Raw genomic sequence first — 22,490 nt, forward strand, 5'->3', positions numbered from 1 at the left:
ACCCTTGTTGTCCTCACCAGAGGAAATGGCTGGCTAGAGTATTTCTCCTGAAATAAGGAAAACAAGAGGAACTCTGTGGTGACTTGGAAGAAGAGGTTATCATTTGGAAAACCCATGATGGGGCAAGTTTCTTTGGCAAGAGACTGAAGTGACTGATTGGAGGAAATCAGTTTGTAAGTGTCCAATGAGCACCAATTCTCTCTCTCCAAGACCAACAAGAACCTTCCTGAGCAATAAACAATTTAAATTTAAACGACAGAGCCTGGTGAAAATTATACATGTTGAATTCTGTGCACAGAATTCTGATACTGGTGAACTTGGAGAAGTGAGAAGTGAATGACTGGACAGTGAAACCAAGAATTTTATTGAACACATACACATTACGTATATGTGTGCTTAGAATTAGAAGGGGGTTAACTTAGATTAAGTTGAGTTAATCTTTGAGTTAAAGATTGATCTTGTTATTATGTTTAAAGAAAATTAAAAGTAACTTTTGTTTAAGTAACCAATTTCTATTGCTGCTGTGTTTTGGAGTCCTCTGGGCTCATAACACCAACCAAGTCCTACCTTCCAGCACTTGGAACTTAACCCTGCTGGTTAGAGATCTTTATGTACTGTCTAGATATGTTTAAAAGTTTCAGCTGGCATTGCAGTTTTCAGGTGTGAAATTAAAAAAAAATGTCAACTTCTCTCCAACACTCAACCCCCCCCCCCCACATTTTTAATTCATATAATCATATAACCATATAACCATTTACAGAGCGGAAACAGGACATGTTGGCCTTTCAAGTCCGCACCGGTTCACTGATTTTGTGCGCCTTCTTCAGGCATTGGTCCCAGTAGATCTTCATTCAATAACGATGGGCGAATTCAATGCAGGTGGAATCTTATTGAAATTGAAAGCAAGGTTGTTGTCCTGGCACCACACAACCAGATTCTTGATCTCCATCCTGCTTTCTGACTCATGGTCATTAACTTGGATCTCCGAAAATCTTATCGACTAAAACTTACCTTTATAAACATTAAGCAGTCTCAAAGGATTGCAGCTCTGCTGGGAAAATTAGTCCTTTCTTATAACTTATTGGTTCCTCATAATATTATATACCTCTTGCCTTCCAACCTTTCTCATTGGCTATAGGTTAACCAATCATTCTTAATGGCTATATTTTTTAGTTATCCAAAATCTGTGAAATCTCTGCAGAGCAGTTACATATTTTATGGAATGCAGTGAGTGTGTCTGTAAGCAAATATTTAAACCAAGGTACAATTACTGTTCTATTTCGACCTTGTGCAACCTCTAGAACCATAGAACATCACAGCATAGAAACACGCCCTATGGCCCATCTAGTCTGTGCCAAACTGTTATTCTGCCAAGTGCCAATGACCTGTACCATAGCCCTATATACCCCTCTGATTCATGCATCTATACATTTTTTTTCTGTTCTTATATCCTGTGCTTTGCTTCATAAAGACAGCATTTCATATATTAGTGCATCCAGATACTCTTCAACTGGATGCCATTAACTTCAACCTCCATTTTCTGTTAGGTCCCTCCCTCTCTATGTCTCCCTCCACCTGTCACCTTTCCTCTATCCCCCCTCCCCCCCCATTCAGAGAGCTACCATGCTTCCCCAATCACTTCTCAGCTTTTTTTCTTTTCTGACCCACTCCCCCCACACCCCCTCACCCTATCAACCTCTTGCCTGTTAACCTGTGTTCCTCCCCTGGCCCCCTCCTCTCCTCCCAACTTTTTAATTCAGGTGTCTGTCTACTTTTTGCTCATACCTTGATGAAGAGCTCAGGCCCAAAACTGGATTCCCTTTGTAGAGAAACTAGCAGGCTTTTATTCACTTGAGATCTTAGCATATCCCTTCTGTTCAGTTGCCCTGTACTGAATAATAGGGGGCTGTGGAACAGTCATCTTTATACAGAAGCTAGTGGGGAGGGGCCACAGCTACAAATGGCCAATAGGTGTGCATGACCAGATAATTATATATAACAATGGTTTGCCACGCTTTGCTTCCTATAGATGCTGCATGGCCTGCTGAGTTTCTTTGGTGCAATGCACCATGTTTATTTGTCCATCCATTTCCCTTCAAATCATTATTGGAAACACAAGGATCTGGGTGCTCTGGAATCCAAATGGCAACGGCCTGCTCGACTTAAATATTCCCAACACTGAAGCAATTTGTGATCCTCTCCTGTTTTCAACCAGTCTTCCATGTGCAAACGTGGCTGATCCTAAGCCTTGTCACCTACCCACCCCACCATTACATCCCTTTAAAGCTTAAATATCTATATTCTACAACTGGGCGTCCACATTGCCACATCAGTTTCATCAACATTTCAAGATGAAGCACTGCTGTCATTATACATAACATAACCTCCTCTGTGAACCTTGACATAAACATCAGTGATCACACTTAAACTTTCAAACTGTTTATGTGCTATTTCTTCCAAAAGTGCTCTTCATATTTTTTTCAAATTCACAACATGGTAGAAGTCAATTCCAGGCATTTAAACCCATGCTGACCAATTGCAACCCCCATACTTTTGGAGGATGGGAGGAAACCCACACAAATCACTGGGAAAGCACTAGGACACAAGAAATAGGAGTTGGAGTCTGATTTGATGATGGGCTCATCTCCACCACCCATATCCCTTAATTCCCCTCCCCTGTAAAAATCTATCCACCTTGTCTTAAATATATTCACTGATGTCACCTCCACTGCTTCAATGGGCAGAGAATTCCATAGATTTACCTCCCTCTGGGAAGAACAGTTCGTCCACATCTCCAACCTAAATCTACTCCCCTGAATCGTGAGGCTACGTTCTCTCATTCTGGTCTCCCCCTCAATGAAAACAATTTACCTTCCTCTGTTTTATCTATAATTGCATCCGGTTGGAGAGTATCTGCCTTCCATAATTTTGTGTTTTTCTCTCATTCTTCTAAATTCCAGCAAGCAGTCCTAGTCAATGCCATCTCTCCTCATGGGCGACCCCCCCCCCCCCACCCCATCTCTGGAAAGAACTGCCTCTGCACTTCCTCCAAAGCCAGTACATCCTTTCTCAAGTAAATTTTTTTATAATTTAATTTTTGAAAATTTAAATTATTTTTATTTTTAAAATTTGACATATAGCACAGCAGCATGCCCTTTCAGCCCACGAGTCCATGTCACCCAATTTACACCCCATTAACTTACACCCCCAGTACATTTTGAATGGTGGGAGGAAGCCGGAGTCAGTGGAGAAAACACACCAGCTCATTACAGACAGCGCGGGATTCAAACCCCAGCCCCAATCGCTGGCGCCATAAAGGTGTTGCGCTAACTATGCCATCCAAATAAGGAGTCCAGAACATATAAACTCCTTGCAGACAATGCCAGATTCGAAGTCCAGAGGCTGATACTGTAATAGAGTTGCACGAACCACAAAGCTAACAGGATTGCCAACAAATTTTGATTTAATAATTTCAAATATGTAATACAAAAGGTTTTTTTTACCAGTCTGAATCATGTTTATTGCGAGGCTTCTTTTGTTCGTTCCCAATTTTATCCACTGATTAGCTTTGTCCAGGTATATCACAATTATTACCACTGGAGTCAATGAAGCCACAATCCCTTCACCGGATCCATATGGAACTCTGATGAGATTTTTCAGTTTTGTTCCGTCGATCGTTTTTTCAATAGTTTCACTTAAGAGGCTTCCTGTTTCATCAATAAAATAAATATAAGAGTATTCTGTCAATTTCCAAACCTGGCCATGCTGCAGTGGAATATTATCAGTTTCATACATTTACACACAGAAGTCTAACTTCTTTCACAGTATGTTCTTGGAAATATATTTTTGATGAAACAATTTAAAAGTTACTCAGATTTTATGCAAGAGAACTGGTTAAATGTCTGAAATGGGAAAAGATGTTGAGATTGTGAGTAAAAGCTAGGGAGAGCACGTCTAATTGGTTCGCTCTAACTTGGGAGACAGCTCTAAGGCTTTGGCCCAGTTATCTCCATTTGCCTTTCCAGCACAAAGACGTGTTGAAAGACCATTCTTACTTCGAAGCAGTGGCGTAGACTTTGTCATTGCCTTTCATCGCACTGGGCATAGACAATGAAGTGGAGACAAAATGCTTAACATCACATGCAGTGAACTGGAATTCACTGGAAGGGTGTTGTGCTGATGGCTGGCTTCATCCCCATCTGCCCACATATAACCCTGGTTTCCCGCCTAAATCAGAACCCTTCTGAAGACCACTGTTGAACCCTACCCTTAGTTATTAGCTAATAAAAGAGTCTGATAGGTTCTTGAACCTGGTGGTGCAAGGCTTGTAGCACTGAAACCTCTTTCCTGATGGCAGCAGTGAGAACAGAGAGAGTGCTGGGCGATGAGGATCTTTGATGATTGCTGCTCCCCTCTGACAACAGCGTTCCCTGTAGATGTACTCAATAGTTGGGAGGGTTTTTCCTGTGATGTCCTGGCCCATGTCCACTCCCTTTTGGAGGGCTTTACACTCGGGGCAGCTGGTCAGCACACCTTCCTTCACACCTCTGTAGAAATTTTTCAGGGTTTCTAGTGTCATAGCAAACCTCCACAAAGTCCTGAGGAAGTAGAGATGTTGATGTGCTTTCTTCACGATGTCATTGGTGTGTTGGGTCCAGGTAAGATCCTACAAGATAGTGACTCCAAAGAACCTCAATTTACTTACCCTCTCTTCACCTCTGATCCCCCAATAATCGCTGGATGGTATATCTCTAGCTTTTCTTTCCTTAAGTCAACATTCAGGTCCTAGATTTGGTGACAATGAGTGCAAGATTGTTGTTGATTCACCATTCAGCCAAGTTTTCAATCTCCATCCTGTATGCCGACTTTATACAACCCACTGTCATGGTATCGTCAGCAAATTTGTAGATGGTGTTATTGTTGTACCGAGCCACACAGTCGTAGGTGTAAATTGAGTAGAGAAGGAGGCTAAGAACAAAGCCCTGTGGTGATCTGGCACTGATAGAGATTGTGGAGGAGAAATTCTTACCAATCTTCACTGATTGTGGTCTGGAAGTGAGGAAATCCATGATCCAATTGCATAGTTGGGTGTTAACTTCCAGGTCTTGGACTTTGCTGATCAGTTTTGAGGTCTTAGATGGTGAACTGTAGTTGATGAAGAGCATCCTGATGTATGCACCTTTGCTGTCCAGGTGTTCCAGGGCTTTGTGCAGAGCCAGTGAAATGGCATCCGCTGTAGACCTGTTTCTACTACAGGCAAACTGGAACGTATCCATGTCACCACTCAGACAGGAGCTGATCTCCTTCATCACCAGGCTTTCAAAACACTTCATCACTGTTGATGTAAGTGCAATTGGTCGATAATCATTACGGCAGGTTACTGCATTCTTCCTGGGCACCAGCGTGATTGGCGCCGGTTTGAAACAGGTGGGTACCACGCCCTGCTGGAGTTATACCAGAAGAACATTCTTCAACCCCCTTCATTCCATTGTGAATAAATCCAGCCTTTCCAATCGCTCCTTATAACTACAGTTCTCCTTTCCAGCCCACACCCTGCTGAATCTCTTCTGCACTCTCTTTCTCTCTCTATGCTGACCACATCTGTGGTGACCAGAACTGTACACAATGCACTGAGTGCAGTCTAAACAAGATGTGGTTCAACTTCAGCATGACTGCTCAACTTTTATACTGGATGCCTTGATTACAAAAGCGAGTATACCAAATGCCATTTGATCCTCCCCATCAACCTGTATCACCTCTTTCAGGGACAAGGAATGGTATCCTGATTTCTCTCAGTCACCAGAACTCCTGGCCAGTTGATTTAAAGCCATTGAAAGTAGTCTTCACCGCCCACCATGAAGCAGGCCATTCATTCTTTAAATTCAGTGAATATTGTTTTCTGAGGTACATACCTGGAATGTATTCTAGGAACTTGTGTATATTGAGTGATTTTATTTCATCCCGTGACAATTGATCTTCCCGTGTCCAAGTTCAATACATGACAGATTTCCGGCCTCTAACAGGTTTTTAGTAAAGCACTTAAATATCCTAATTTAAATTGTATAAATAAGTAAACAGGAGTAACTGGAAGGAGGAAAGAGTGAAGCAAGAAGCTGTCCCACATCCATATTCCAAGCAGGATGAAATGAAAGTTGGAGTTTGATTGCATGTTTTTTTGGAAGGAAATCTTGTAACGTTCTGATGTTGTGTTTGAGGTGGAAAGCAAACGTCCAATTCTAATGCTCTGACAAGTACAAGTCAGTTAAGATGCAGAAATATATTGGTCTCTTTTAATCATGAACAACCTACCTTGAGCACTGATCAATGTCAATGGTTCTGTATTTGGAACCATGTCTTCTGGGGCCTTGAGACTAACATTAAACTTTTGCTCTTTACCTAAGTTAAAGGAAGAATAGATTTATTTATTCATAACATCTTCTCGATATTCCACTATATCCTCTCCAACTCCAAAACAGCTTTTCCCCACCGCCATCAGATTTTGAAATCGATACTGAACCACAGACATAACCTCACTTTTTTCTCTTCTTTTTCACTCATTTACTTTTCTGGACAGAAATGTAATTTGTACCACTATTGGCACATGAGATGCACAAAGATGCAGCTGCAATACGACAAATTTTGTGACACGTTCGTGACAATAATTGTGATTCTGACTTGCACACCATCCTCATTTGAAATATATCCATGTTCTTCCATTATTACTGAACTTGGATCTCCCACCGAATTTCATTTTATTGTTAATGTAGAGATACAGCCTGGAAACAGGCCCTTCCAGTCCATGAGCTCACACTGCCTAAATACACCCAGGTGACCAATTAACCGACCAACCCCGTACGCCTTTGGAATGTGGGAGGAAACCGGAGCACCCGGAGGGAACCCACACGGACACAGGGAGAACGTACAAACTCCTAATAGACAGCAGCATTAAAACACGAGAGTCTGCAGACACCATGACTCAAATCTAAACACAATGCTGGAGAAATTCGGTTGGTCAAACAGTAGAGTAAAGATACATGACCAAAATTTCAGCCCTTAGCCCTTCTTCAAGGTATGAACAAAATATAGACAGGCATTTTGAATAAAATGGTGGGGAGGGAGGGGCAGGGAGAGAAGCACATGCCCCCAGACAAGAGGTCAATGGTGGATAAGGGAGGAAGGCAAATAGGGAGAGGAGGGATGGCTCTGTGATTGGGAAGGAAAAGGGGTGGAGAACTGGAGGAAAGGAGACGGGGATAGGGAAGAGTGGGACAATGGCGAGTGGTCTAGTAGAAACCAGACAAGTTGATGTTATTGCCATCTGGTTGGAGAGAACCCAGATGAAATACTAGGTCTTGCTTCTCCTATTTACAGGTGACTTCAATTCGGTAGTGCATGAAGCCATGGCCAGCCATGTCAGTGCGGGAATGGGGAGCAGAATTGAAATTGTTGGCCACTGAGAGATCCCGGTCATTGATGTGGACAGAATGAAGGTGGTCGGCCAATCAATTTCCAAGTTTGCATCATTACAGACAGTGCTGGATTCAAACCCATGTCACTGGCACTGTATTAGCGTTTCAGTAACCAGTCATAAAGATATTTCCAAATGGCATGCGAACCATGACCAGTCATGAAGATACTTGCCATTTGGAAGTACCTGTATAACTAGTTCTGTGGCAGTTCAAGATCAGTTACCATTGTTTGTCAAGGGCAAATAATGGGCTTAGACAATGACGTCCCTGTTTGTAAATTAGATTTTTAAAAAACTCCATCTCACAAAGGGTGGCACATTTCCAGAATTCTCAACGTTGTGTAAATTAGGTCTTTGTGATTATTAAAAGAGGAAGTAAGTTTTTGAATGATCAGGTAATTGAGGTCTGCTGGGAGTCACAACAGGGGATGAAGCCTGGGGCACATCAATCAGAATTCAATGAAAGGTGGGGCAGGTTTGACAGGGTTGGGTGACCACCTCCAGCTTCAATTTTATCATGTTCTTTGCTTGATATTGGTATCTTTTTAAATCATGTTTGTTGCCTTACTGTAGGATAGCCATCAACTACCTTCAATCTATTGTACCTTTTCCTCATTCCTTTCAAAGTTTATTGACAAACATTGACTCCATTTCTTTCTCCACAGATGATGCCTGAACATTTACGTCAACTCCTTATGGAATATTTTTGGTTAAATTCTTGGGTTATTTGCCCCATAATCCTCTCTGAATATCAGCCTCTCAGCGTTAAATTTGGTAAAACATTTTTAAGGCACAATTTAAATAGAAAATGCAGTGTCCAAGAACTGTTTATTACGAGGGTTTATGATCCATTAGAATCTTACCTCTGGGGTCCAAAATATGAGTATCCACTGGTATTTCAACTTTTACTCCCTCTGGCTGCAGAAAGAAAGAGATATTCAGTGTTCATTGGTCTTTTTGCCCCGCGTTTTTGAGTTTCTGCTTAAGTTATTATTGTTATTAGTTATTTGTGTTATTCTCTAAGTGATCCTTCCTCACTCTAAGCCAACTTCCATCCCCTATTATATGTGTAGAAGAACTCACACATCACTTCTGATGAGAGACTTCCCTCATCCACTTCAAAACCCATCACTGCAACCATCGGACCACAAAGGCAGCGAACACATGGGTGCACACTTTCCCGCAGGATCTTTCAAGTCCATCCTGCCTTCATTCCTCAATCGTTGCAGATTGGAAATAAATGCTGGCATTGCCAGTCATTTAAGCAGGAGCCTTGGGAAACAGCCCGATTATCCCTCTGTCCAATTCTTTGATTTTCCCAAAAAAAATATTCCCAGGAATATTATCAAATGATCACATTTGCATCTTACTGAACTATGGGACATTCATTCTGCTTCAGAAATTCCGTCCCATTTTAGGGAAAGAGAAGGGAAAGAGGAGAAATGGGGCCAGAGGGATTAGAAGGGAAAGGATATGGGAAACAAGGGGGGGGGGGGGAGTCCATTTTAGTCACTGACATTCCTGAATCTTGGAAGTGTAATTATATTGAGCTCACCACCACCAGAAGGGGCTTTCCCACTCCATCACTGATAAATACATTCGCAACTGCGGCCTTGACTTTGATTATTATTTCTCCAGTTCTCAATGGGGCTATTATATAAGGCACCACAGTGGACGATTTTGCAGGAACATTGGTTTTAATCATGAATCTCTCTGTTGGTTTTGCACTGCTGCACAGGTACTCGTTGAAAGGAAACTCCACATGTACCTAGAATTTAAAGAGCAATCAAACTGCGTTAGACAAACAGCGTGGCTCTTCCAGCTCACGAACGCATGCCCCCAAAATACATCAAATAACCTACAACCAAATTTTTGGAGGATGGGAAGAACCCAGAGAAAACTCAAGCAAGTCACAGGGAGAACATTAAAACTTCATACAGGCTGCGCCAGATTCCAACCTAGGCCCCTGGCATGGTGAAACATTCACAGAACAAGGAAGAAACAAATGCAATTGGAGTCGAGTGATGAGGGAGTGCTGCATTGTCCAAGAAGCCATCCTGTCAGATGAATAGAAGTATTGTCTGCCCTTGGTAGAGGATTCCCCTTCCATTCATTCTGCTTCCCATTCCCGTACTGACACGTCTCGTTATGGGCTACTTTACTGCCATGTTGAGAAAAACAGCACCTTGGATTTCCACTTGGCATTCTCCAACCAGTTGGTATGAATAATACTCTACAATTTCTGTGTTTGTTTCCTATAACCCTCTCGCTTAATCTTCCTCATCCCTTTGGCTTCATTGTTTCTGCTCTTTTCTCTTTCCCCTCCCCTCCCTCTTGACCTGCCCATCACCCACACCCTTCCTCGACCTCCCCACCTCCATTCCATGATCTACTGTCCTCTCCCATCTAGTGCATCAGCCGTGCGCTTCTTCCTCCTCTCACCAAGCTTATTCCCTTGCCCATTCCCTCCCCTCACTCCTCTATTCATCTATCACTTGCCGCCTGGTGCTTCTCCCCACCTGCCCCCCACCACTGTGAACCTGGCAGTGAAACCACTATTGTATCATTATATGTAAAGGACATAATCTTTCCTGGTTGATCCCGCTCTCACTGGCTGGATTGTGACTCCTCCCCTTTCTGCCCCATAAAGGCTGTCGTGCCACAAGCCAGCCCCCAGTTTGAATCCGGGGTCAGCGTGAGCAAACAGCAGAGGGATGCTGCCCATCGCTTGTAAATAAAAGTCTTCGGTTTCAGCATCTTCAGTCTTTGTGCATCACCCACCTCTCTTTGATTCTGGCTTATGCCACTCCTGATGAAGGGTTTTGGCCTGAAATGTCATGACTGTTGACTTCCAGGGATGCTGCCTGACCCGTTGAGTTCTTCCAGCATTTTGTATATTGAATTCAATGTGGAGTCATTGGAATTTAATTGGTGTAATCACAGCAAAACCTCTTCCGCTCATTGCCCTGTGGTGGCTCCCAATCGGACATTGATTCCAATTTAGATTTTCTTGTTCAATTCCCTCCATGGCCTTCACCCTCTCGTCTACTCTCTCCACAGCCTGATAAACTTCCAGAAAAATATCCACCACGAGGCTTCACTCTATTGTGCATCCTTTATTCCTTTCTCGACACCAAGTGTCAACAAACTTTTGCCACTGATAGCTCTTTTTGTCTCTTCACTTTCTATCTGATCTTTATTCGATTCTAATTCCATGGTTGACCTTGCACCATGATGCACCACCAGTAACTCCAAAGGACCGAACTTGAACGAACCGATAAGCTTTTATTAGCTTAAGAACAAAAGCACATCCACGCTGCTTGATTGTTCTGCATTGGGCAGGGAGCTGTGGAACATTCTGGAGCCCATGGAAAGAGCCACAGGCACAGATTGCCCAGACAGGCAAACATATGCATACAGTGGTTTAGCACACATTATTGTTGCAGATGAAACACAAATTCAGTTAAGTTCTTGAACACCTAATTGTACAATTCTATTACAGTCACAGCAGAAATGCCTGACAAAAATGTGACTTGCCTAATTAATTATAAGAGTTGCACTGATCTCCTTGAGATTAAAACTTGCTCGTCTAATTCAATGGTGTCAATAGAAATTAATATAGCGTTGGAGAGTGAGGGGAATGTGTAGATCAGTGCTTCTCAACCTTTTTCTTTCCACCTTAAGTAATCCCTATGCCATAGATGTTCTATGATTAGTAAGGGATTGCTTAAGTTGGTACGTGATAACAAAGAAAAAGGCTGAGAACCATTGGTATAGATACTGAACTAAAGAAAATGGTTGCCAGTTTGTAAATCATTTATTGTGAGAAAAGACTATTTGTGGTTACAAAGTCTCATCAAATGTTAAAAAAATATCAGTAGGTTACTCTGCTCTCCATTCACAGGGCCACCCTCTCCGCCGATTAATTCTTACCTTTCCTCTCCTCGTCCAAAGATGACCTTTTGCCTGTTGGTCTGTGCTTCTCCCCCTGCTGTTTCTTCCCTCCTCCCCCCAATCTTTCCATTCTGGCAGCCTGCACGCCCCCTGCCCCCCGCTTTTTGCTCAAACCTTGAAGAAGAGCTCAGGTAATATCCCTTTATCTCCGAGGAATGCAGGGTGACCTGCTGAGTCCCTCTGGCCTTGTGGTGCTTTTACTACAACTGCAGCGCCTACAGAAATCCGCGATTCACCTTCATTGCCAAACGTACCTCAATTTCTTTGTCATGATAATTGTAGAGGACTGCTCTAATTTCCACTTGTTCATTGCGGACAGCTGAATAAGGAAGTTGGAGATCAATGAAAAAGTCTTTCAGTACTGTGATTTCGTAGGGTTGAGCGATGCACAATCCTGCATGAAGAAAATAGTCAAAACTCAGTTCAGATGCCCAATGATGTTTGTAATAGTCTAACCCATTGATGGTATACTTCACAGAGAAATGAAATTACTTCCAAAGCTGTAAATGACCTCATTATAAAAAGTACAAGAAAGTCCTATAAGACCACGGCATAGGAACAGAAATAGGCCATTCAGCCCATTGAGCCTGCCTTTCTATTTAATCATGAGCTGATCCATTTTCCCCATTCAGCCCACTGCCTGGCATTCTCCCCATAATCTGGCTAATCAGGAGCGTATCAATGTCTGCCTTAAGTACATCCAAAACTGCCTGTGGCAATAAATTTCAGATTTACCATCCTCTGGTTAAAGAAATCCCTCCGCATCACTGTTCTAAACAGACTCCCTTCATTATTGAAGTTGGGCCTAGACTCTCCCACCAGGAGAAGCAAGCTTTCTCCATCAAAATGTTTCAATAAGATCCTCCCTCCTTCTCCTAAATTCCAGCGAGAATAGGGCAAGAACTGACAAACTGACCTATCACCATTTGGATTGGATTCCAAAATAATTATTCCTCCATTGCTTTTATCCTTCAGCCATCATTCTCTTTGTGATTTAATCTTTCCTGTCTTTCATTATATCAAATCTTCTATTTTTTGTCTACTTTACTCTACACCTTAATAAGACACTTTGTGCGATGCCATTACAGCACCAGTGACCTGGGTTCAAATCCCGTGCTGTTTGTACATTATCCCCAAGACCTGCTTGGGTTTTCCCCGTATGCTCTGGTTTCCTCCCACCCTTCCAAAGGTATCGGGTCGTAGGTTAATTGGGCGTAATTGAGCAGCATCTGTTTCAAAGGCTTCTATCATGTTGTAAATAAAAAATTGTTTTAAACTATAACTTTTCCCAGCTCTGTTGAAAGGTGTTTATCCCAAAGTATATATTGATTTCTCTTTCCAAGGGTATTTCCTGGTTCAATATTTTCAGAATTTTATGCTTTAATGACATATTTTCAGCCTCTGATTTATTATTTTCTGCCCCTTATGTATCCTTTGATTTTTCCAGGTTACCTTCTACAATGGCCCGCAGTATTTTTGCAATGATCATTAATTTGCACACTCCACTTAAGATTAGCCTATTGAGACAACATCTTATTTTGTCAGGTTGTTCCACACCACCACACTCCAAGCTTCCAGGTATCAAAATAAATAAATAACTCTTTTTTTTGATCAAAGTCTTGCCTATTGTTGCTTAATAATGTGTCATGGAGTTATTGATCTCAACATTGTTAGATTCCATAAGAAAATCTTACCTTCATTTGGAGACACACTGACAGCCTGTATTTCCCAAGTAGTGATCGAATCTTCAAGGTAATCACTTAACTCTTGTGATACAGGGCTGTTTAAAAAAATGTATTAAAATAATTTGATACGTGCAGATCAAATATTGCTTTTTGTGGTTAATATCCACTTACCAGTATATTTGTTGTGAAAATTGTAAAAGAGATCTTACTAAGTTGAAACTTTGAACCGATTACACTAAACAACTTTTAATTTTTTTTTCAAAATTGCTCATTCAGCTCTCAACAAAGCAAAAACTAGAATTCTCTTCTCGGAGGAGGACAGAGATAGTTCGCCTTCTAGAGAAAGAAACAAATGAAGCCATCAAAGGGCATGGTTCTAATCTAGTCTTAAGAATCATTGATAAAGTTTGGAAAATATCTTTCCAAAAAATGTTCAAAGTTCAGACACTCCCAAAACACATGAATCAATGAAGCTTCAAAAATGTTACACTTATCACCTAATGGATCCATATCAAGATTCACAATAATTGAAGATGCTTAGGCTTTGTTGGAGGGCAACAGCTAAAGGATCCAGTGTGGTATCAAAAACCAATGGACTTAAAGAGAATTTAAAGGAATAATTGGAAGTGGAGTTGAATGTAAAGTATCTCTTCACACAGAAGATCTGTTGCTCTTTATTTCAAATCCTGAGGTTTCTATACCAAATTAACTTTCCCTTTGCCCATTTTGGCCAATTTTTGGTTATAAATTAAATTTGCTCAAGAGTGAACTGTTACCCTTACAAAGGATTCCACAAACTTTGGGAGTGACTCAATTTCAAGGAGATATTGAGACCAAAGCCACAGCCAGACCAGAAGCCACGTCCGATACTAGTCAGATTTCTTTGATATGAAGTATGAGAGAAGATTTTACAGCTGACGGTGAAGTAAGCAAAAAAACAACAGTCACCCGGGATTTATAATGGGAATGAGATTTTTAAAAAATCTTGATATAAGTTTTGAGTTGTTGAAAAAGAGGAAAGAATTCAATGCAGTTAAAAATGTGTTATGGAAGAAAGGTAATGCCTTTGTCTTAAGGTATACGGCAGTTTTGAAGGTCTTTGTTCCAGAAGGGAGAAATAGGTTTTTCATGGAACCTAATGAGGCAAAGGTGTATGCCGATTCATTGACTGAAAAAGCAAGACAGGCTGATGCTGATACTTGAATGTATTATCAGATGGGAAAAGTTTTGCTGTAACTGGGGGAAAAAAGTAAATGGCAGGAGGGTTTATCTACATATATTTTAAAAGATCTATGAGAGAATTAGAATTTATGATAAAAAAAAAACATATATCGAGTGAGTTAGTGGGGACCATGAGCCTAATCACTGTGAAGTCATGTGCATTAATGTGATTTGGATTACATCCTGAATAGATCATGGGGATTGAGATGTAACAATATCATGTACCTTTGGGGGGGAGGGGGGGTTCTTCTTTAGTTCTTATTTCTATCTTTTCTAATTTTATGCCTGGATTGACTAAGATTATTGTAATATATGCTGTTATTTTAGTGGGAAAGGGATGATCGATTGACAGAAGATTTAATATTGGTACTTAATGGCAGGAAAATTGAATTTTATTAGTATTAATAGTAATGGAATTTGGAATCCAATAAAATGAAAAAAAATTATATGAAAAAGATGAAAGTAGATATAGTTTTTTTTTGCAGGAAATTAATTTGACTGAAATAGAAAATGGTAAGTTAAAAAGAGATTGGGTTTGATCAATATTGGCATCTTCATTTAATTCTAAGGTCAGAGAAGTAGCTATATTAATCAATAAACATTTGATAATTAGATTATTGGATATAACTATAGATAAAGCAGGGAGATATGTAATGATTAATTGTCAAATTTATTCAGAATATTGGACATTATTGAATATATATGCACCAAATATAGATGACGGGAAATTTATACAAGTTGTTTTTATGCAATTATCAAGTGCGCAGGGGAAAATAATAATGGGTGGAAATTTTAATTTTTCTTTTGATTCAAAACTAGATAGATCTGGTGCAACTATTTTTAAAAATAAAGTAGTTAAAATCAAGACAGATTTAATGAAGGAGGAGAATACATCCTAATGATAGGGACTATTCTTTTTAATTCTTTTACACAGAAGGCATATTCATGTATTGATGTGTTTTTAGTGTCTACACTAAGCTAGAGTTCAGAAGATTATCGAGCAAGAATATTATCAGATAATTCACCTTTAGTGATGTCAATTGTGTTGGAAGAAGAACAAAATGTAGGCTATCGATGGAGATTTAATACAGTACTTTTAAAGAGAAAGGATTTTTGTGAATTTATGAGACAACAGATAAAGTTTTTTTCTAGAAATTAATGAACACTCAGTAGCAAGTAAATTTATTATATGGGACTCTATTTGAGAGGACAAATAATAAGTTGCATATCTAAAATAAAGAAGGAATACATGAAAGACTAATTTCAATACTTAATAATTACAATTATGAAAAGTTATAAAAAATTATTGAAAGAAAATTTCTTGGTATTACTTTAATCAAATTAAAGTGCTATTTTATCAGGATAGTCACCATTATCTATTTAATGATTGGATGTATCAATTTGATTAAAATGAACCATTTACCTAAACTTCTGTACTTTTTTCAAACCACTTTTCATTCATCAACCTTTCTTTAACTTGGTTATTTCTTCATATTTAAGTCAGGGTTACCCCCTCCATAAATCTTTGTCCGCGAAGCCAAGCCAAAGAAGAAAGAAGTCAGGGAAACCAACTACAAATAAACAAAGGTTCTAGCTAATAGATTGGCAAGGTATTTACCATCTTTGATTTATATAGATCAAGCTGGATTTATTAAAGATCATTATTCTGCTGATAATAGTACAAAGTTAATTAGTCAGATATTTCACAAGAGGAATCCAACTTACCAATGGTCTTATCATTAGATGCTGAAAAAGCATTTGTTAGAGTAGAATGGGGATTTTTTTTAAAGTATTGAAAACATTTAAATTTGGACCAATATTTATTAGTTGGATTAAGGCAATTTATTAAAATCCTATGGCTAGATTAGTGATGAATGGGCAGATATCATTACTGTTTACATTGGAGCGATTACTAGACAGGGTTGTCCCTTGTCACTGGTGTTGTTTGCATTGGCTATTGAACCTTTGGCTCAATCAATAAGACAAGATAGTAATATCAAAGGTACTAAAGTGAAATTTAGTGTATTTAAAATTATTTGCAGATGATGTTTTAATTTATTTAACAGAACCAAAAGAATCCTTGAGATTCTTATATCTGTCATGGAACGATATGGAGAAATAACTGGTTATAAAATTAATTGGGAAAAAGTGAAATTATGTCATTGATTGAGGCAGATTATACTTCTTGTAAGAATATTGTTCAATTTAAATGGTCCGATCATATTAAATATTTAGGTATTAAGGTTTATATAAATCTCAATCATTTATATGAATTAAATTATCTAGCTTTATTTTATAAAATAAAAAAATGATTTGAATTGATGAAAAGATTTACTGATAACATTAATAGGTAGAGTTAACTATATTAAAATGAATATTTTCCCCCAGATTACAGAAAATTGGATGCTCCAGTGATTCTCAGTTTAGTTTTTGAAGGTCACTGTTTGATCCATCTCTTTACATTCTTTTCTACAAGGCAACCTCAATGAGAGGAAGGGGATAGATTAGATTAGTTTCAGATTTCTTATTTTTTTCTTTTTATTTCTTTTTATTCCTTTTTTTGGATTAACTGGTTATATACGGGTTTAATTATGGTTGTCTTCAATCATATCATCAAGTTAGATAGAATTTACACTGTGTCTGGACCAAGGGATGAATTGTTTAATGCATCTTACTTGCTTTCAATCCTGAATTAATTTGTGATATGTATATGATATGCCATGCTATTTATTATCTTAGCATGATTTATATGTTAAACTCAATAGAAATATTTTTGAAAGAAAAACAAGACAATTTAACTTTAGACATGTGCATTCTGTGCACCCCCTTAAATTGCAACAATGTCGGGCACAAAATGAGGACTCATTGATCAAATTGAGAGATGTGTCCCAATCCTCATCCAAGAATGCTCTATTAGATTTTGAAAAAAATCCAAAGATTGGAACCACTTCTGGTCCCATGCGTTTCGGATAAGTGTACTCGGCCTGTAATTAGATCTAATATTAAAGGTGCAAAGTCTGGATGCATTAAGATGTGGGGCCCATTCATGGATTATTATCTTCATCTGAGGACTGAAGTGGTCTGGATGCTCGAGGGATTCCCTGCCTGGTGTCTGGGGGCGGCTATTCAATTCATATTTACAATAAATACTGATAACCTTGTTTAGAGGGAGGGAGTAGATTAGAAGGGATAAAAAATAGCCTTTTTGTTTTCTTTTAATTATCAAGACAAATAAGTAAAGGAACATTTCACGGATCATCTCACAGGACAACATGACCATATCAGAGCATAAAATATCTTATTTTATGTGTATAGTTTTTGTATTCAGTATTATTTTTGGGCATAGTATAAGTTATGATTCAATTGTTTAATTATTATAATTATAGAATGTGATATCCTGAATTAAATAAGTTCTGTAATAATTATGGTTGTTTCCAATTTACAATTGATACGTGATGTGTATATGATATGATTTGATTTATCATTAGTTTACCTTGTGTAAAGGTTTTTGTTAAACTCAATAAAAATATTTTAAAACGATAGAACGTCACGGGATCAAGTTCTGCACCAGAAAAGTTGGTGTATCTACTGTCACGGTACGATTTTAAAGAATGGAGCATTCCCACAGCCCATACAAATCATTTGCTCGATGTCACGGAGCCACTTTGTTGCAGCCTGCAATGGAGAAAGTGATTTCTGGCTCTCCTAAAATTGAAAATTTAATTCTTTGCTCCACTTCAGTCAGATGCGACCATAGACAAACTGCCGTTGGGTATCTGTGCAGCTGCGGTGGTCGGGGGGGGGGGGGGGGGGGTGCGGGCTGGAGGTGAATCCATGGACACAGTATCTCTGAAGGGGATCTTCTTTGCTTCTCGTTCTCGTATTGTTAGGGGCGCCGGGCGAGGCTCATGGCAACTCTTTGTTTGCCTTATGGCAGGCAAAGGTTGGTAGGCATATTAGATTTTTAATGAAATATTATGTGGCAATAGACAGAACCTTTGAACTCCTGAAAGAATTTTGCAGAGTACCGTGCAGTATAAACGGCAGGCATTCAGTGAAATCTCAGGACAAATACCGATTTTTGTTTTGAGCTGTTCCAAGGGTAAACAGTCGCCATAGCCAGCTTTCTGGGAACACAGTCCTCGCTGTGATGTCTTCATAAGGAGTGTAATAATCATCTTCTGCACCTGGGGGAAGAGTCATTTCAGGATTTAGATGTTGTAACGACATTGATTTCATCAGTTTACAGACAATTAAAAAACACACTCACTCATTTCTTTCCTCACAGTAATGATCCAGAGGGCTGACGGTTTGACCGGACCTCGCATGATAGTTCAACAGAGGTGATGCCTGGTCCGAATGGCCATGGACCAGTCTGGACCAGTCTTAGACCGTCGATAGATGTTGGTTTCAGCTTGTCGATGGAAAATGTGTCAGCTTTCCCATTCCTGTCGATCACCAAAGTCTTCGGGTGGCATTGCACGTCCTAAAAAGGACAACCGTAAACGGTGGAAGTGGTTTGCGAACAGCATCATGCTGAAGGGACACATGCATAGAGCGTTGCAAAACATTTGGCACATACACTACGAGTGACGCTTGCCACGTAGGAGTAGGTTGGAGTAATCTCATGTTTCCCGAAGAAAATCTATATATATCACCAGATCGTATAGTAATGACCGTGGACTCCGATTCACAAACTCGCTAAGCAAAGTCAGCTCTGCCACTGAACATCCAAGATCCCTGTTTATGCCAGTATGCACGCCAAGGAGAACCATAGGCAAACATTCGCTCCATGAAGATCCTTCGCCAACCGCTGCTTTTAATTGTTGATGGAAACGCACAATGAGGCCATTGGCCAAAGGATGGTAAAGCCGTAGCGAGAATATGGGTTGTGCCCAAAAAATCAGCGAGAGCTCAGAACAACACTGACTGGAACTGAGACCCTCGGTCCATTGTAATACTGCCCAGAACACTAAAAGATGGATTTTTACAATCCACAAAAGCCCTAGCGACCATCTCCGCAGAGCTTTCAGTGACAGGAATAGCCTCCTGCCACCTCAGGTCCCTGTTCTTCACGCGTGAGTAGATTCGAATATACCCAGGAAGGCAGAAGTGGGCCTACCAAGTCCAGATGCACGTTCTGGAAATGGAAATCCAGAACAACAAAATCCCCCAGCTTGGATCTTATGTATCTGGAGACTTTAGAGCATTGACACGGCAAGCAGGTCCTTGAACAAGTCGAGGTAAACATTGGAGGAACCATTGTTTCCAGAAAGCACATTCCAGTTAGCCTGCGCCACCTCAACATCTGTAACAGTTGCCTATGGCCCAGGCTGTCACCAGCTAGTAATCGGGTAATATGAATCTCCCTGGATGACTGAGTACACTGCAGAATAGCAGCCTTAAGGATGTCGTATGGGAGATTATCATCCCCATCCACTAAGACACACATGTCAAACTCTGGCCCACGGGCCAAATATCATATTAAATATATATTAGAGTTGGCCCGCTGGCCGCCGCGCAAGTATAGCACATGCACAGCAGCAAGCACTACCATAATAGATTTTAGCACTTCCACAGCAGGCACAGCAGTCCACCGATATAGTTAACGGGAACGTTAATTAGATATTCACAGCGGCGCCGATACAACGGACCCGCCGCCTAGCTCCAACGGGCCCGCCGCCTAGCTCCAACGGGCCCGCCGCCTAGCTCCAAGGGGCCCACCGCCTAGCTCCAAGGGGCCCGCCGCCTAGCTCCAACGGGCCCGCCGCCTAGCTCCAACGGGCCCGCCGCCTAGCTCCAACGGGCCCGCCGCCTAGCTCCAACGGGCCCGCCGCCTAGCTCCAACGGGCCCGCCGCCTAGCTCCAACGGACCCGCCGCCTAGCTCCAATGTCTCCTTGAGCTTCATCTGTGGGCGGGTGCTGCTGGGCATCGGACTTTCCGCTGGGGTGGAGGTCGCGGACGAGTTCCACCGCTCTCACGGTATTCCCTGTGAGATGGCGAGACCAGCGGGGACTCCTTGGGTTGTTGGCAGCGGTTGCGGCAGGCGGGGGCGGAGGAGGGAGAGGGGGTGGGGGGGATGCCGCTCGGGTTTGCTGGCTGGGCTGGGGAGGGCTCCCTGCAGACCTCTGCTCCCTGGTATGCTTCTCGGCAATGTGCGATCCTTGGCTTAAAGGCTAAAGAGAAATATTATTTATTGAATATTTTATTTCTTATTTGTTAATGCTTCTTATGGAAAGAGTTTAACCAAAACTATTATTAAACATTTATTTTAATAAGAAAAAGTTTAACATTACATATGTTGAGAGAAAACATGCAGATATTGTTGAAAATTTTCAATAAATATTTAGTTCGGCCTTTGACTTAGTCCAAGTTTTTAATTTTGGCCCTCGGTGAATTTGAGTTTGACACCCCTGCACTAAGACATCCTCCACCTCTCAGGCAATCTGCTCTGGAAGACAAGTAAACCGTATTTTGTCTTCTGACTTGTCTCACTGAGGACCCAGCCTCCACAACCACCTGTGGCAACAAATTCCATAGATTTACCACCTTCTGGCTGAAGAAATTCGTCCGCCTTTCTGTTCTAAGCAGATGCCCTTCAACCCTGAGGTTATGCCCTCTTGTCCTAGACTCTCCCACCATGGGAAACAATCTTTCTGAGCCTTTCATCATTGATATATTTCAATGAGATCCCTCTTGTTCTCCTAAATTCCAATGAATACAGGACAAGAGCTGTCAAGTGTTCCTCATATGATAACCTTTTCATTTCTGGGATCATCTGAGTGAACTTTCTTTGAACTCTCTCCAACTTAAGCACATCTTTTCTTAAATGAGCCCAAACTGCTCACAATGCTGCAAATGAGGTCTCCCCAGTGCCTTATAAAGACTCAACATCACATCCCTGATCTTGTATTCTATTCCTCTTGAAATTAATGCCAATATTGCATTCCCCTTCTTCACCACTGTCTCAACATACAAGTTTACTTTCTAGCTACGGGGTGCCAGTAACACCATCTGTTTTATCCTGGATGGTTTCAAACTTTAAATGAAGCCTTGGCATCAATGCTGAGCTTCCATTCACCCATCGCTTTTTCTCACTGGACCACTCTCCGTTAACATCCGTCTTCTATCGACTACATTTCTCTAACACGACCCAACGTAAGCACGAGAAACCGCTTTTATCTGGGTTCATTTCAATCCTTCAGATTCATTGTTAGAGTACATACATGGCATCACATTCAACCCTGAGAGTGAGGCAGAATTACCACTAATTGGTCATGCAAAAACTGTACACAACAAACATGTAAACAAATAAAAGAACTGTAAATAGGTAATGAATGTAAACAAACTGACTGTGCAATGCAGAGAAAACAAAGAAAATGAAGCAATAAAGTGCACAGATAAGAGTCCTTAAATGAGTCCCTGATTGAGTTTGTCATTAAGGAGTCTGATGGTGGAGGGGTAACAGCTGTTCCTGAACCTGGTGGTGTGAGTCTTATACCCCTTTCCTGATGGCAGCAGTGAGAACAGAGCGTGTGCTGGGTGGTGAGGGTCTTTGATGATTGCTGCTACCTTCCGTTTCCTGTAGATGTTCTCGATAGTGGGGAGGGTTTTGCCTGTGATGTCTACCTTTTGGAGGGCTTTACACTCAGGGGAATTGGTGTTCCCATACCAGACCGTGATGGAGGCGGTTAGCACACCTCTGTAGAAATTTTCCAGTGTTTCTGGTGTCGTACCAAACCTTCACAGACTCCTGATGTGCTTTCTTTATGATCCCATTAGTGGGTCCAGGAAAGATCCTCCAAGATAGTGACTCCCAAGAACTTAAAGTTGCTCTCCCTCTCCACCTCTGATCCCCCAATGATTACTGGATCGTACGCCTCTGGCTTCCCTTTCCTGAAGTCAACAATAAGCTCCTAAGTTTTGGTAACATTGAGGTTGTTGGTGCACCATTCACGACTGCATGCTGAACAATTTCAGGACTCCCCCTTTAATTTACCTCCCTGGTTTGTGTACCTTTTCCCTGGAGTGTCAGGCTGCCAATTTTTAAAGTAATCACACCTTTCGCATCTTGCACTCCAGAACAAACATTCCCTCTGTTCTCACCATCCTCTCCCCAGTAAACAGCTTAATCATGGATTAATTTTACAGTGGGCATCAA

General features: G+C 40.9%; 1 protein-coding gene across 1 annotated transcript in view; it reads right to left on the bottom strand.

The window, feature by feature from the left end:
- LOC138758431 (complement C3-like) overlaps positions 1-22,490 on the bottom strand; it is a 145,306-nt gene that overhangs the window by 71,284 nt on the left and 51,532 nt on the right. Inside the window, exons 17-23 of the mRNA XM_069927340.1 lie at positions 18,404-18,515; positions 13,117-13,202; positions 11,677-11,816; positions 9,024-9,236; positions 8,332-8,386; positions 6,310-6,396; positions 3,504-3,707 (exon numbers count right to left, since the gene is read on the bottom strand). Coding sequence (XP_069783441.1) covers positions 3,504-3,707; positions 6,310-6,396; positions 8,332-8,386; positions 9,024-9,236; positions 11,677-11,816; positions 13,117-13,202; positions 18,404-18,515 — 897 coding nt within the window. The remainder of the gene's footprint in view (positions 1-3,503; positions 3,708-6,309; positions 6,397-8,331; positions 8,387-9,023; positions 9,237-11,676; positions 11,817-13,116; positions 13,203-18,403; positions 18,516-22,490) is intronic.

Source organism: Narcine bancroftii, chromosome 3 (genome assembly GCF_036971445.1).
Source record: "Narcine bancroftii isolate sNarBan1 chromosome 3, sNarBan1.hap1, whole genome shotgun sequence".
In the NCBI taxonomy this organism is placed as follows: domain Eukaryota; kingdom Metazoa; phylum Chordata; class Chondrichthyes; order Torpediniformes; family Narcinidae; genus Narcine; species Narcine bancroftii.